This window comes from Salmo salar, chromosome 12 (assembly GCF_965601325.2).
Source record: "Salmo salar chromosome 12, fSalSal1, whole genome shotgun sequence".
Taxonomy (NCBI): domain Eukaryota; kingdom Metazoa; phylum Chordata; class Actinopteri; order Salmoniformes; family Salmonidae; genus Salmo; species Salmo salar.
The window spans coordinates 31,054,657-31,068,681 of record NC_138302.1 but is presented as its reverse complement, the minus strand read 5'-3'; the positions used below and the strand labels follow the sequence as shown (position 1 = coordinate 31,068,681).

The window sequence follows — 14,025 nt, the reverse complement described above, 5'->3', positions numbered from 1 at the left end:
CGTTGAAAAGCAAGAGAAAGCGAGCGGCAATTTGCCTCTTCCACCGAACATGATGGTGTCACTTACAGTTATGTCTGCCCAATCACAAGTCTCAAATTCCATATTCGAATTTCTATTGGATGAGAAGTATTTCTAGATGTCCAGTAAAGATCACACGATTTTAGCATAACGTGTAGCTCATCTGAAGTTTTAATGTTTTTCATATAATCAATAACATCATCTATTATTTGTATGTAAATATGATGGATGTACATTACTAGTCGACTTTGTGTGAATCGTTGGAGGGAATACTGGACCGCAACATTTGGGATTTCTTCTCGTTAACCCACTATGCTAGTTTAGCTAGCAGCAGTTTGCTTCCTTGCTAATTTCATGGGTTGCCTGTGTTGGTGAGTCTCTAGCTGGCTAGCTAATCTTAGCTAATGCTAACAAGGTTAGCTTTAGTGTTGTACAGTCAGATAGCAAAGCATACTTTTGTGTTTTACCCGTTTCGAATATCACTCCCACACGTTTACTAGCTATCTAGTTATAATGTAGAACATTTTGACCATTTGTTTATGCTAGCTAGTTAGCCTTGCTGGCTAACTAGCTAACAAAAATCCAGATGCTTGAATTTGAGACAAATTACGGTAGCTAGCTAATGTGTTTATATCTATATTTCTTACAAAAATATGTGTGTAGTTAGCTATGATCTTTCATAATCTTATGGGATGTTGAAATGGAAAAATATGTTATACAAAGCCAATACTAAAGTAGGTTAGCTAGCTTGCTAACCCAACTAACGTTAGCTGATATGATTATGCTTCCTTTGTTTTGAAAAGGACCATAATAATGTTTGTTTCATCTGCATGGATGCACCATCTACAGCATTCAGGTGAAGTCATGAGTGGGACCAGTTGTAAAGCGAACGGCGCCGTCTACCCGGCATCGACAACTGTAATGACCACGGTGAAGAAGCCGAAGATGGAGCAGATTCAAGCAGACCATGAGTTGTTTCTACAGGCCTTTGAAAGTGAGTTGCATGACTTTTTACTTATACCAGGAAGTAACGATTTTAAGCTAGGTGGAAATCTTTGAAAATAACCAATAGCGTATAATTTGGATTTTGTTACTGTTGTCTACTTTTCTCACAACTAATATCAAAAACACTGACTAATATGAGGCCTATCTCTGACTAAATTTGATTAGAAAGTGGGCCTGGAACCATAACATGCATAGGATATATATCTGTGCGGCTCTGCAATACTATACAGCTCTGTGAATACGTTCATACCACAATTCTATTCAATTCTTACTAAAATCATAAAAAATAAAATTATTGAGCAGGCTATGATTATTGTTATGATGTATTTGCAGAGCCAACTCAAATCTACAGATTTCTCCGCACAAGGAACCTGATTGCAGTAAGAAAATATTACATCCATAATATACATATATGCATAATGTACAGTGCCTTCAGAAACTATTCACACTCCTTGAAATTTTCATTATGTTGTTAGTCAGAAATGGATTACATTTAGATTGTGTGTCACTTGTCTACGTAAAATAATCCAAAATGTCAAAGTGGAATTATGTTTTTAGAAATGTTAACAAAAAAATGAAAATGAAAAGCTGAAATGTCTTGAGTCAATAAGTATTCAACCCCATTGTTATGGCAAGACTAAGACTTTGCGTATCAGGTCAGATAATAAATTGCATGGAATAACTCTGTGTGCAATAGTGGTGTTTATTGTGATTTTTGAATGACTACCCCATGCATACAATTATCTGTAAGGTCCCTCAGCTCAGTCAAGCAGTGAATTTCAAGCACATATTCAACCACAAAGACCAGGAAGGTTTTCCAATGCCTCGCAACGAATGGCACCTATTGGTAGATGAAGAAAAAATCAGACATTGAATATCCCTTTGGGCATAGTGAAGTTATTAATTACACTTTGGATGGTGTTTCAATACATTGTCACTACAAATATACAGGCGTCCTTTCTAACTCATTTGCCGGAGAGTAAGGAAACCGCTCAGGGATTTCACCATGAGGCCAATGGGGACTTTAAAACAGTTCCAGAGTTTAACCTCTTAGATGTAAAGGCAAAGTGTTGATTGCCGCCTAAAAAGACATACCCGAAAGGAACTGCTAATTATGTGTAATTACATGATACTGACATGCCAATAATTGCTATATCTGGAAAGAAGACATCTGGGAGATTGAGGAAATGATCAGAAGATAGGAGTTACATAGTTCAGAATACACAAGATCAAGCACACACAAAATGAAAATACAAATATTTTGAAAGTAATATTTTATCAATAAGATAATTATTGATGCCCAGAGCTGGAAACACATCAGATGGCTCCTACAAAATGTGAACAGTATCAGAAAAAAATTGTATTGATACCCTAACAACTAGAAATTGGCAGATGTTTTAGTAAGTGTGGTCACGGGATGTTTCCAAGTGTCCCTAAACTTCTTCAAAGTGGCATATGTCTGTAAATTAGATAATTCCAGTGCTATAACATATTTGCAATCCCTAAATGCTATTTGTTCAGTATAAAAATAATTTCTACTATATCAACCTCACTCAAACATTGTGGTGGTGTTATGTAGTATCCAGGGTACATTCAAGTGTCCTCTCCAAATTGTCAGAATGTGGTAATTGCACATGGATGTGCCTAAAAGTTTTTATTTATTTATTTTTTTAACTAAGTTTCTACAACACCAACCTCTCTCAAACATTGTGGTGGTGTCGGAGGACATACAGGGGATATCCAAGTGTTTTTTTCAACCACTCAAAAGTGCCTGAATGTTTAGCCTAGGCATATCCAATGTATTGGTCCCACATACAAATGAACTGTTTACAAAAACAATATAAAAGCAACAGATATACATTTAAAAATGTCTTATCAAACACAAAGTTGGTTACACATGTCCTTCACTAAAAAGGGTGCAAAAATAGAAATAAGCTGAGCTATTTACAAATTGCATTTGTGTTCGTTTTACATCCCAGGTGTAGATGATTAGATTTCACTTTCAACATAGCTTGTTTGTGTCGTGATCGTCTTTGAAGAAGTCCCTCTCTGCCAGGAAACAAAAAGTGAACTGGTATTTCGGGCAGAAGACCTGGCATTTCACCCTTTCCCCCTGTGTTTTGTGCAATGCTTGCAGTTCTTCCTTTTGTCTTTTTGCGTGTGTGTTGGATAGTGGCGCTCACCTTGAGTGGGGTGTCTTGTGATGGTTGCGTTGGGCCCCGAATTCAGCCATTTCCAAAACCAGCTGCTCTCGGAAGGCCAACTGGGAGAAAGGGGTTGACCTTTTTTGCTTTGGACATCTGCTTGTGGAGAATGAAAGCATTTACTATAGCAATGTCCACAAAGTGGTTTAAAATCTTATACCACTTCCTGGTCTTGTGGAGGACCTGGTAGTAGCCTATCAGAGCATCAGATAGGTTGACACCCCCCATGCTGGCACTGTAGTCCTTCACAGGAATGGGGACATTCTTCCCTTTTCACCCTCCTTGAGACATGGTTGTTATTGAATGCCTTATGCTTTGTGGTGAGCATGGTTACTTCCCTAGTGTCCTTCCATGTCACAAAAAGTAGCTTGTTATTCCTGATCCAACGTATGGTCCCCCTCTCCACTGTCTTTGTCATGTCGTTTACCTTGGTCTTGGGGAAACCTATTCTGTTAGGACGAATGGTGCCACAAGCCCTTATTTTCTTTTTCAAGAGGTCTATGAAACGTGGATGTAGAACCATCAGACGGGGTGATTGACATAGCAGTGGGGGATGTAGAACCATCAGACGGGGTGATTGACATAGCAGTGGGGGATGTAGAACCATCAGACGGGGTGCTTGACATAGCAGTGGGGGATGTAGAACCATCAGACGGGGTGATTGACATAGCAGTGGGGGATGTAGAACCATCAGACGGGGTGATTGACATAGCAGTGGGGGATGTAGAACCATCAGACAGGGTGATTGACATAGCAGTGGGGGATGTAGAACCATCAGACAGGGTGATTGACATAGCAGTGGGGGGCGCTTGCTGGGGAGAGGTGGCTCCCAAACGACATCATCTAAATCGTCTGCATCCTCCATTCTATGATAAATAAAGGAAAATATTGTTGTAAGACACACAGAATTACAGTTGACTAAGTTTACAAAACGACATTACTGTGAAGTAAAAACAACAAGCCTTTATCTGTACAGTGACTCGAAATAGAAGATGTGAAGCACACACACACACACACAATGCAAACAGTAACACTTTGGAGACAAAGGCAGAGGTGAGAACCACAAAAACAATGGTCATGAGAGTTTAGTGGTCTCTCCAAAGTTACAAGGATGAAACTTAGAACAGCAAACATTGAACTAATATGAAAGACAATAACAAAAATAGACATTTTTACTCTCGAGGCGCGGCAGGTAGCCTATTGGTTAGAGCGTTGGGCTAGATCCCGAAAGGTTGCTGCTAGATCGAATCCCTGAGCTGACAAGGTAAAAATCTGTCGTTCTGCCCCTGAACAAGGCAGTTAACCCACTGTTCCTAGGCCGTCATTGTAAATAAGAATTTGTTCTTAACTGACTTGCCTAGTTAAATAAAGGTTAAATATAAGAAATGTATTAAAAAAAGGCAGACAAATAAGACATCCCCATGATCTGTGGAGTCCCTGCTTTTGGTGTGTATAGACGTATTCCGTGTTTATTTTGTTTATGCTAACTGCAATGTAGGTAGCAGCCATCTTGAAATTAGGTCGTTGGCTTGGCCTGCCCTTATACATTCGTATGCCCATATATGGTAGTAGGCCACACCAAAGATTTTAAGGCACAGGTCAATAGCCAAGATACTCAGCTTTCCGCAGACACCCTGCTTTTGTAGATAGGGGCGACCATTCTCATACCAGACTGAATTGAATAAAACAAATGTAATAGACTTACCCAGAAAGACTCATAGTTGTAATTGCTGTGATTGTAACATGTATTGACTCAAGGGTTTAATACTTATCTCTTCAAAATATATTAGTGTTTTATTTTCCATAAATGTGATTATTTTTTTATTTTTTTTCTTCCACTCTGACATTATAGTATTTTGTGTAAATTGTTGACAAAAAATGTAATCCATTTTAAACCCATTTTGTAATACAACAAAATGTGGAAAAGGTCGAGGGGTGTGAATACTTTCTGAAGGCACTGTATATATAATAATAGATATATACGTGTCATTTTATTTTCTTTCTCATTTTCACAATGTCTGGTGTATTAATGATTAACCTCCAAATGCTTCCATTTTAGCCTATATTCTTGCACAGGACTCTTACCTTCATGACCCACAGAAACACTCGAACAAATGCCAAAAGGTAACATATTGTTCTCTGATTGATCTGAAAGGGATCAGATGATTTTTATATGGTAGTAAGACATTAATCAGAGATGGTATAAAGTAGAACCTCAAAGATAAGAACCTCAAACTTACAGACTGGACGTTAACCAAACGGTCAATATCAAACCGGGACATGTATTAAATGCAAAAGCAAACTTATGTGGGCTACACACAAGCGTACACCTTGCTTACACGTGTAAATACGCTATCTATATTTTCTATAAAGGTAGATGCGGTTATCAAGATAATTTCAAAGTTACGGACAGCCATTTTATGGACCTCCATTCCCGACACGTTCATATCTTTGAGGTCCTACTGTACTTTTTTTTTATCTCATCAAAGTTAAAGCCGCTTCTAAGGTCCTAATTTGTGCTGTGCTTGAACTTGTGTGCTCAGGAAAACGTTCAAGGTGGATGACATGCTGCTCAGAGTTGAGAAGATGAAGGGAGAGCAGGAATCTCACAGGTAAGAGTTAGGAGACGTAACATATTAAGACGTATTATACGTTTTAATGGTTCATGCATGCTTATCATAACTTATCAAGTCTTGAGCCGTATAGTTATAGTTTTCTTTTCTTTAAATGTATTTTATTTGAGGTGTTTTCACGTTATTTAGACAGTAAGGTAATCAGAGGTGGAGACTGACAAGTAGGAGAGAAACAGTGGGGAGCCTTATATGTGACTTGTGCCTGAGTGTGTTACCACAGCTCTGCATCTTTTCTGATTGTGTATTACTGCTTTTTCTTCTAGCTTGTCCTCACACCTGCAGCTTACCTTCACTGGATTCTTCCATAAGGATGGTATGCCCATCAATACTCTCCTGTTTGCACCATGTTCAAATGCAATGTATTTGTATGCCTTATACCAATGTGTTGGTGTGATATTTGTACAAAAACGGAAGAGACAAAAGGATGAAACATAAGACACACTTTTTTTTTTCTCTCTCACTTTCTCCCTCACAGAAAAGCCATCTCAGAATTCAGAAAACGAACAGAGCTCGGTCTCTCTAGAGGTGCTACTTGTCAAAGTCTGCCATAAAAAACGAAAGGTAAAAACAAGGCTTCGTTTCTCTCTCACATTGTCTCAATCAAGTGAAATTGTTTATAAACCAAACTCCTAACTCACCTCCTAGCTAAATCCTAACTTTTCTCCTTTTAACATTGCTTTCCATAGGATGTCAGCTGCCCGGTGAAACAAGTGCCTACAGGTAAAAAGCAAGTGCCTTTGAATCCTGACTGCAGCAACCAAACCAAGCCCGGCTCCCTGCCCTCCCTGCTGGTGTCCAGTAACGAGTTTGAGCCCAGCAACAGCCACATGGTCAAGTCCTACTCGCTCCTGTTCAGGGTCTTACGCACCGGGAGGAGGGACATGAACGGCCTTGTGAACGGCGAGGCCAACGAGAACATAGGCAAGTAGTTGCTAAAACACCCTCGGAGATGTTGGATGACTTACTAAAATCAAACGTCTGTGTTTGTTTGGAGAGAAAACAGATTAGTTGTAGGGACACTACCTCATGAAGGTAGTTGAGAGAATGCCAAGAGTGCAAAGATGTCATCAAGGCAACGGGTGGCTACTTTTAAGAATTTAAAATATATTTTGATTTGTTTAACACTTTTCTGGTTACTACATGATTCCATATGTGTTATTTCATAGTTCTGATGTCTATGGCGACCATTTTGTTTTAATGATGTGGCATTATTTTCATGAGGCAAATGTCTCGTTTTTCTTTGTTTGGTGTCTTTACATGTTCAGATGTGACAGAGGTGCCCAGCAGAAAGAAGAGAAGCTCTGCCCACAGAGAAGACGGAGAGACCACAGAGACTTTTGTTGCACAGATGACCGTCTTTGACAAGAACAGGTAAACAACATACCATATATGGCAAAATGGTAGTCATTTATGCCCAGGTGGCAACTGTCATTACCAAGTTGCTGCTGCACTTAGACCTCAAGGATATTTAGCCGCTTGTGAGTGGCTTTTTAAGGTGCTATAAACTCCCCTATTTATTAAAACCATGACCACATATATTCTATAGCTGTTCACACTCATTGTTAAATGCATTACTCAGAGTGTATAGTTAATAAGGGACCTCTGTCATGTGCAGGAGATTGCAGCTGCTGGATGGGGAGTATGAAGTGTCCATGCAAGGGATGGAGGACTGCCCTGTCAGCAAGAAAAGAGCCACATGGGAAACCATTCTGGATGGGAAGGTGAGTGTGCCAAAGGCATGTGTGTGTGCGCCAACCTAGCAAGCTTTGGTTTCAGGCCAGCACTAAAAACACCAGATTTTAATTACACTAATCAGTCTTGATAAGAAGTGTTGTTGTGCAGAGCTGAAACAACAGCTTGCCCAACCAGTAGCTCTCCAGCACCAGGATTGGGGACGACAACTATACTATCAGTAGGACACTCCACATCGAAATGTGTGTATGATGGTACTGAGACAATGTTTCCGGCTCTGCTCCCACAGAGGCTGCCACCGTTCGAGACGTTCTCTCAGGGACCCACGCTGCAGTTCACTCTGCGCTGGACAGGTGACGCCAGCGACAAGTCCACAGCCCCTGTGGCCAAGCCCCTGGCCACACGCAACTCTGACGGCTCCAGCCCCATGGAGAGCAGGCCCAGCACACTCAAATCTGCCCCCCTGGGTAAGAGACACAACACACTCAATAGCAACTTGCTTGGCTTTTACCCAAAAGGAACAACACATTGTAACCTCCCATTTAGATTCACTCACACCAATTTCAGTATACTGTTCTCTTGCTTTGACTCAAAATGTGTGTATCAAAGGCTGGGTTTACACAGGCAACCCAATTCTGATCATTTTTTCATTCATTGGTGTTTTGACCAATCCGATCTGATGTGATTGGTCAAAAGGCCAATTAGTTGAGGGGGGAATCAGAATTGGGCTGCCTGTGTAAACGCAGCCTTGGTCACCATCTAACCAATACTAGAGCCATAAATATACTATGACTTTAACTTTATAATAAAATTGACCAGACTGACATAATGTCCCAAAAAATGGTTTGTGCTGTCTAATAACCTCTGACTCCTTCATTTATCCCTCCCCTCCCTGTTGTAGCTGTGAAGGCCTCTGTCAGCACAGAGATCCAGATGAAAAGAGAACAGATCCTGTGTGAACCCAGGCAGAAACTGCGTATATTTTACCAGGTCTGTTTATGCACCAATATGAAATGTATCACAGCGCTTTACATAGTAAGGGGGAAACTCGCCTCATCCATCACTAATGTGTAGCACACGCCTGGTTATGATTATAATGATACACCTCTAAGTACAGGGGAAGAGTAGCGTAATATACTTAAATGTAAAACAAAATCTTGTTTGAGCATCACTCAGAATGGTTCAGTTATTAATATACCAGTAATGAACTAACATCTTTTTGTCCCATGGCAGTTCCTGTACAACAACAACACGCGGCAGCAGACGGAGGCTAGAGACGACCTCCACTGTCCCTGGTGCACCTTGAACTGTAGGAAGCTTTACAGCCTGCTGAAACACCTCAAACAGTCCCACAGCCGCTTCATTTTCAATTACGTGGTGAGAGACTAGGGCTTTGTGTGTGTGCGTGTGTGCGTGTGTGCGTGTGTGTGTGTGTGTGTGTGTGTGTGTGTGTGTGTGTGTGTGTGTGTGTGGTGTGTACAGGATTCCTATGTTTGAACGTTTTCCTATTTCAGCACGCTTATATGGAAGGACATTCAACAAGCACAGCACTTATACAAATGATTGATGATTAGCTGATGATTAAAAGATTGTGGGGGCTGTTTTGTTCGACTTCCGTTTGGCTTTTGACATTATCGATCATAGTCTGCTGCTGGAAAACTTGTGTTATGGCTTTACAACCCCTGCTAAATTGTGGATAAAGAGTTAGCTGTCTAACAGAACACAGAGATGTCCTTTAATGGAAGCCTCTCCAACATAATCCAAGTAGAATCAGGAATTCCCCAGGGCAGCTGTCTAGCCCCCTTATATTTTTCAATCTTTACTAACGACATGCCAGCCAGTGTGTCTATGTATGCGGATGACTCAACACTATACATGTCAGTTACTACAGCGACTGAAATGACTGCAACACTTAACAAAGAGCTGCGGTTAGTTTCAGAATGGGTGGCAAGGAATAAGTTAGTCCTAAATATTTCAAAAACTAATAGCATTGTATTTGGGACAAATCGTTCACTAAACCCTAAACCTCAACTAAATCTTGTAGTAAATAATCTGGAAATTGAGCAGGTTGAGGTGACAAAACTGCTTGGAGTAACTCTGGATTGTAAACGGTCATGGTCAAAACATATTGATACAACAGTATCTAAGATGGGGATAAGTCTGTCCATAATAAAGCGCTGCTCTGCATTCTTAACAGCACTATCAGCAAGGCAGTTCCTACAGGCTCTAGTTTTGTCGCACCTGGACTACTGTTCAGTCATGTGGTCAGGTGCCACAATGAGGGACTTAGGAAAATTACAATTGGTTTAGGACAGGGCAGCACGGCTGGCCCTTGGATGTACACAGAGAGCAAACATTAATAATATGCATGTCAATCTCTCATGGCTCAAAGCGGAGGAGAGATTGACTTGTCACTACTTGTATTTGTGAGAGGTATTGACATGTTGAGAGCACCAAGCTGTCTGTTTAAATGACTAGCACACAGCTCAGACACCCATGCTTACCCCACAAGACATGCCACCAGAGGTCTCTTCACAGTCCCCAAGTCCAAAACAGACTATGGGTGGTGCACAGTACTACATAGAGCCATGACTACATGGAACTATATTCCACACCAAGTAACTGATGCAAGCAGTAGAATCAGATTTTTTTTTAAATATTTAAAAAATACACCTTATGGAACAGCGGGGACTGTGAAGCAACACAAACATAGGCACATACATTTGCATATACACACACATGATAACATACACACACGTACACATGGATTTTGTGTTCTAGATATGTGGTAGTGGAGTATGGGCTTGAGGGAACACACTTAGTGTGTTATGAATGTATTGTAATGATTTTAAAATTTTAACTATTAACTTATGCTAATTTGATCTTTTGATTAACCTTATACAGGTAAAAAATAATAATAAATAATGTTAAAAGCAAAGAGATTTTAAAGCCATCTACTACCAAGTACCTGGCATACTGTATGTTGAATATTTGAGTTGTTAAGAATGTTGAGGGTTTGAGAAATAGTTATTTGAATTGAATTGATGTCTCCCTGTGTCTCCAGCCTCACCCTAAAGGTGCTAGGATAGACGTGTCCATCAATGAGTGCTATGACGGCTCCTACGTGGGCAACCCCCAGGACATCCACAGCCAGCCCGGCTTCGCTTTCAGCCGCAACGGCCCCGTCAAGAGGACTGCTGTGACACACGTACTGGTGTGCAGGTAAAGAAGGCATCTTCTGTCTTCATCTCATTGGCTCTCACCCTCAGTCAACCCGTAGCAAGGATTGCATGTCAGAATCAAAGCACTGAAATAAAAAGATTCACTTGGTTATGTTCAGCCTACTGGGTAATCATGTGAAAGGGTTTTTGTATTTTGCTGTATGCTTAAAAGATAAAACTGCAATTTTGATTGGCTAACGTATTTCATATATCCTCACTTGGATGGTACCATCACAGCCATATAGCTAGCTGAGAATGTGTACTATTTGTCCACTAGCTTGCCTGCGTGTGTGTACCTAACCTAACCACAGCCTCTGACCCCTAATGCATTGCTCCTGTCTTGTAGGCCCAAGCGGACAAAGCCCAGCCTGTCAGAGTTCCTGGAGTCTGAGGATGGGGAGCTGGAGCAGCAAAGGACCTATGTGAGCGGACACAACCGCCTGTACTTCCACAGTGACAGCTGCATGCCCCTCAGACCCCAGGAGATGGACGTGGACAGCGAGGATGAGAGAGACCCTGAGTGGCTGAGAGAGAAGACCGCCACGGTCAGTCCCTCTGCCGACACTGTTACTCAGACCGAGATTATGTACAATGGAGTAGAAGAGAAGAGAATTAAAAACATAACAATGACTGATGTTTATACAGAATGGCCCATATCCTATCTTTAGATAGATGCATGTCAAATGAGTATCCCATTGATATCAATGTATGTAATTTGAGCATCTCAAGATAGGATTACACCCTATATGAAGCCAACAGAAATGAGTGTCGGCTTGAACTACAGCTGTGCTTTGCTTCCATATACTGAAACGTACCTTCTGGTTGTGTTGGTAGACTAATTTCTGAGTGTTCCACCCACAGCAATTGGATGAGTTCACAGACGTGAATGAGGGCGAGAAGGAGGTGATGAAGCTGTGGAACCTGCACGTCATGAAGCATGGGTATGTACCTAAAAGCTGTGGGTATGTATCTCTAATCACTAGCCTTTTACGGCACTATAGTAGATATCTTAGAAATACACATACAGCCACATCACCTTGAAGAGTTTACCTCTTAACATGTGCTATAAATGGTGTCTAAGTAAGGATAAAAATAGTCATCCTTATGTTACTGTAATTTAGAAATCCACATAAAACCATGACACTTTGAGAGTTTACATCTAACATGTGATACAAATAAAATAGCATAATGTATTTAAAAAGTTGTCCTTAATCTGACTCATTCTCTCTAGTAAATCAGCATTCTAACCTCATTTCCTCCCGTTGTGTTCTGTTTCCTGTCCGTATCTAGCTTCATAGCCGACAACCAGATGAACCAGGCCAGCATGCAGTTCGTGGAGAAGTGCGGCGCCTACATCGCCCGCCGCAACCTCTGCCGTAACTTTCTGCTGCACCTGGTCAGCATGCACGACTTCAACCTGGTCTCCGTGGCCACCATCGACCGCGCCATGTCCCGCCTCCGCCACATCCAGGAGGAGCTTCCCGACGCCGGGGCGGACGACCAGGCTGACCGGGCCCTCATTGAGGGCGCCTGCAATGGCACCGCAATCGCCTGCAGCTCTGGCGGGGGTGGTGGGACCAAGCACGGCAAGAGGACAAAAAGCTCCGTGACTGACTGATGAACTGATGGCATTTGGTGGCAGCAGTCGATCCGACCCATTCATTTTCATTGTTATAACTGTCACCCTTGGTGCTTAGCTAGGTGGGAGGAAGATGTCAATGGAGGATTGTCTTGTATTGACTCAAGACATACAAATATAGCTACACACACAAAACAGGCATATGAAGACTCACTATAATGTGAGGTTTTACCAAGTCATTATGCACCGTGAGCCAGTTTTAGTGATTCTTGGTGGTTTCGGGGGTGTGAAGAAACTGGGGGAATCACTTGAAAGGTATTGTAATCATGCTTTGACTGCCTTTGTTATCACGTTGTAATCAGAAACTGTATTGAGTGGATATACAGTAAGTCATGCATATTGGTAACATTGTCACTCCTGATGATCTGTATTCCATAACCCTGTCTGTTTGGCTCTCATGATCCTTTTAGTTGACTATTGTTTTAGCACTTGGTAATAATTTGTATTAATGAATTGTGTTAAACTTGAGTTGAATCACCATTTTTATTTTATTCTGCGCAACTGCATCAATTGTCAGATTCACCCCGTCTGTCTTGAATCTCCTGAATCCTTATCAGGATTTTATTTGTTTTGATTTGATGTATGTTGATTCTCATGTTTCTGTTGATACTATCTTGAGTAATGGAGGATCAGTGGACTATTTTTCCACACGACCGGATTACTCTCTGCATCCATAGCTTGAGGAGATTAAGCCAAGATGAACCACAAACTGCCAGCACACTCATCCTTTTATGTAGACTGCCTAGCTCTTCTACAGGGGTGTGTTCACTAGGAACCAAGTGGAAGCAAATGGGACAAAAAGGGGCAGGACCTACCTGCATTTGTCCAATAGGAAATTCTTGTTTTTGTTGCAAAATGTTTTGCCACGGTTTGCTACTGTGTGCACTAATGAATACACCCCAGATAACAGGACTACAACCTATGGACGTTTTATGACATGCTGGAACCTGTATTATGGTTAACTAGGTTTGAGGGACATCGGGAACTCAAGCTGTTTTTGATGTTCATTTATCTTCATAAACGGGTGAGATAGGAAGTGTTGGACAACACTGCTTAAAGACACTTTGTATACATTGTAATAATGTCAATATCTAGCTATATCCCATTGTGAACATGATTATTACTGATTATGGACATGTAGGATTTTTCTTCGAAGGCAATATGCTGTTTGTTAATTGGAAATGGGTCCTAGTTGATATGTGTCTATCCTACTATTAGGCTCTGTTTAAATGCCAAAGGGGGTGATTTTCAGTAAATCTCTCAGTTCTGCGTACATGTTTTTTTTTTTTTTGCTGCATCATTTCAAAACGTTAAATGACAAGTGGTGTATAAGCCTTAGCTGTGTTTTTGCGTTGTGTGAATGCACAAATTGAACAAAAGCAGTAGTTTTGGTGCTTTGTTGAACACCTTTTCCCTCAACTCCATGGACCAGTCTTTTACTTCCTTGTACCTTTATGCACGTTTTTGATCGGCTGGATATAAGGGTAGAAAAAACAATCAATTCACCATATTGTCAAGCCACCGTTGAAGTCGTGAACTATGTTATAAACTTTGGATATGGGGATTTTATATTTAAAATAAAATACATTTGACCTTGTCAGTTTTCTTTATTC

General features: G+C 41.0%; 1 protein-coding gene across 2 annotated transcripts; it reads left to right on the top strand.

Moving 5' to 3' along the window:
• The first annotated feature begins 117 nt into the window (after positions 1 to 117).
• LOC106564652 (polycomb protein suz12-B) lies at positions 118 to 14,009 on the top strand. 2 transcript variants are annotated; one of them, XM_014130828.3, is made up of 17 exons: positions 118 to 389; positions 868 to 1,012; positions 1,357 to 1,403; positions 5,287 to 5,351; positions 5,771 to 5,839; positions 6,124 to 6,173; positions 6,336 to 6,421; positions 6,547 to 6,781; positions 7,126 to 7,231; positions 7,476 to 7,581; positions 7,842 to 8,019; positions 8,454 to 8,542; positions 8,786 to 8,929; positions 10,617 to 10,774; positions 11,120 to 11,318; positions 11,635 to 11,735; positions 12,064 to 14,009. In XM_014130828.3, the coding sequence occupies exons 2-17, from the start codon at positions 883 to 885 to the stop codon at positions 12,389 to 12,391; spliced, it is 2,091 nt and encodes a 696-aa protein (XP_013986303.1). In that variant the 5' UTR covers positions 118 to 389; positions 868 to 882; the 3' UTR covers positions 12,392 to 14,009. The 2 variants fall into 2 exon arrangements, with proteins under 2 accessions (XP_013986303.1, XP_013986302.1); XM_014130827.2 differs by lacking the exon at positions 118 to 389 and having other exon boundaries at positions 853 to 1,012; positions 11,635 to 11,714.
• Positions 14,010 to 14,025: the final 16 nt, after the last annotated feature.

Coding starts and splice junctions, on each gene's coding strand:
- LOC106564652 (XM_014130827.2), top strand. CDS start 853: ATGCACCATCTACAGCATTCAGGTGAAGTCATGAGTGGGACCAGTTGT. Junction 1,404..5,286: donor GCACAAGGAACCTGATTGCA/GTAAGAAAATAT, acceptor CTTCCATTTTAG/CCTATATTCTTGCACAGGAC. Junction 10,775..11,119: donor ACACACGTACTGGTGTGCAG/GTAAAGAAGGCA, acceptor CCTGTCTTGTAG/GCCCAAGCGGACAAAGCCCA.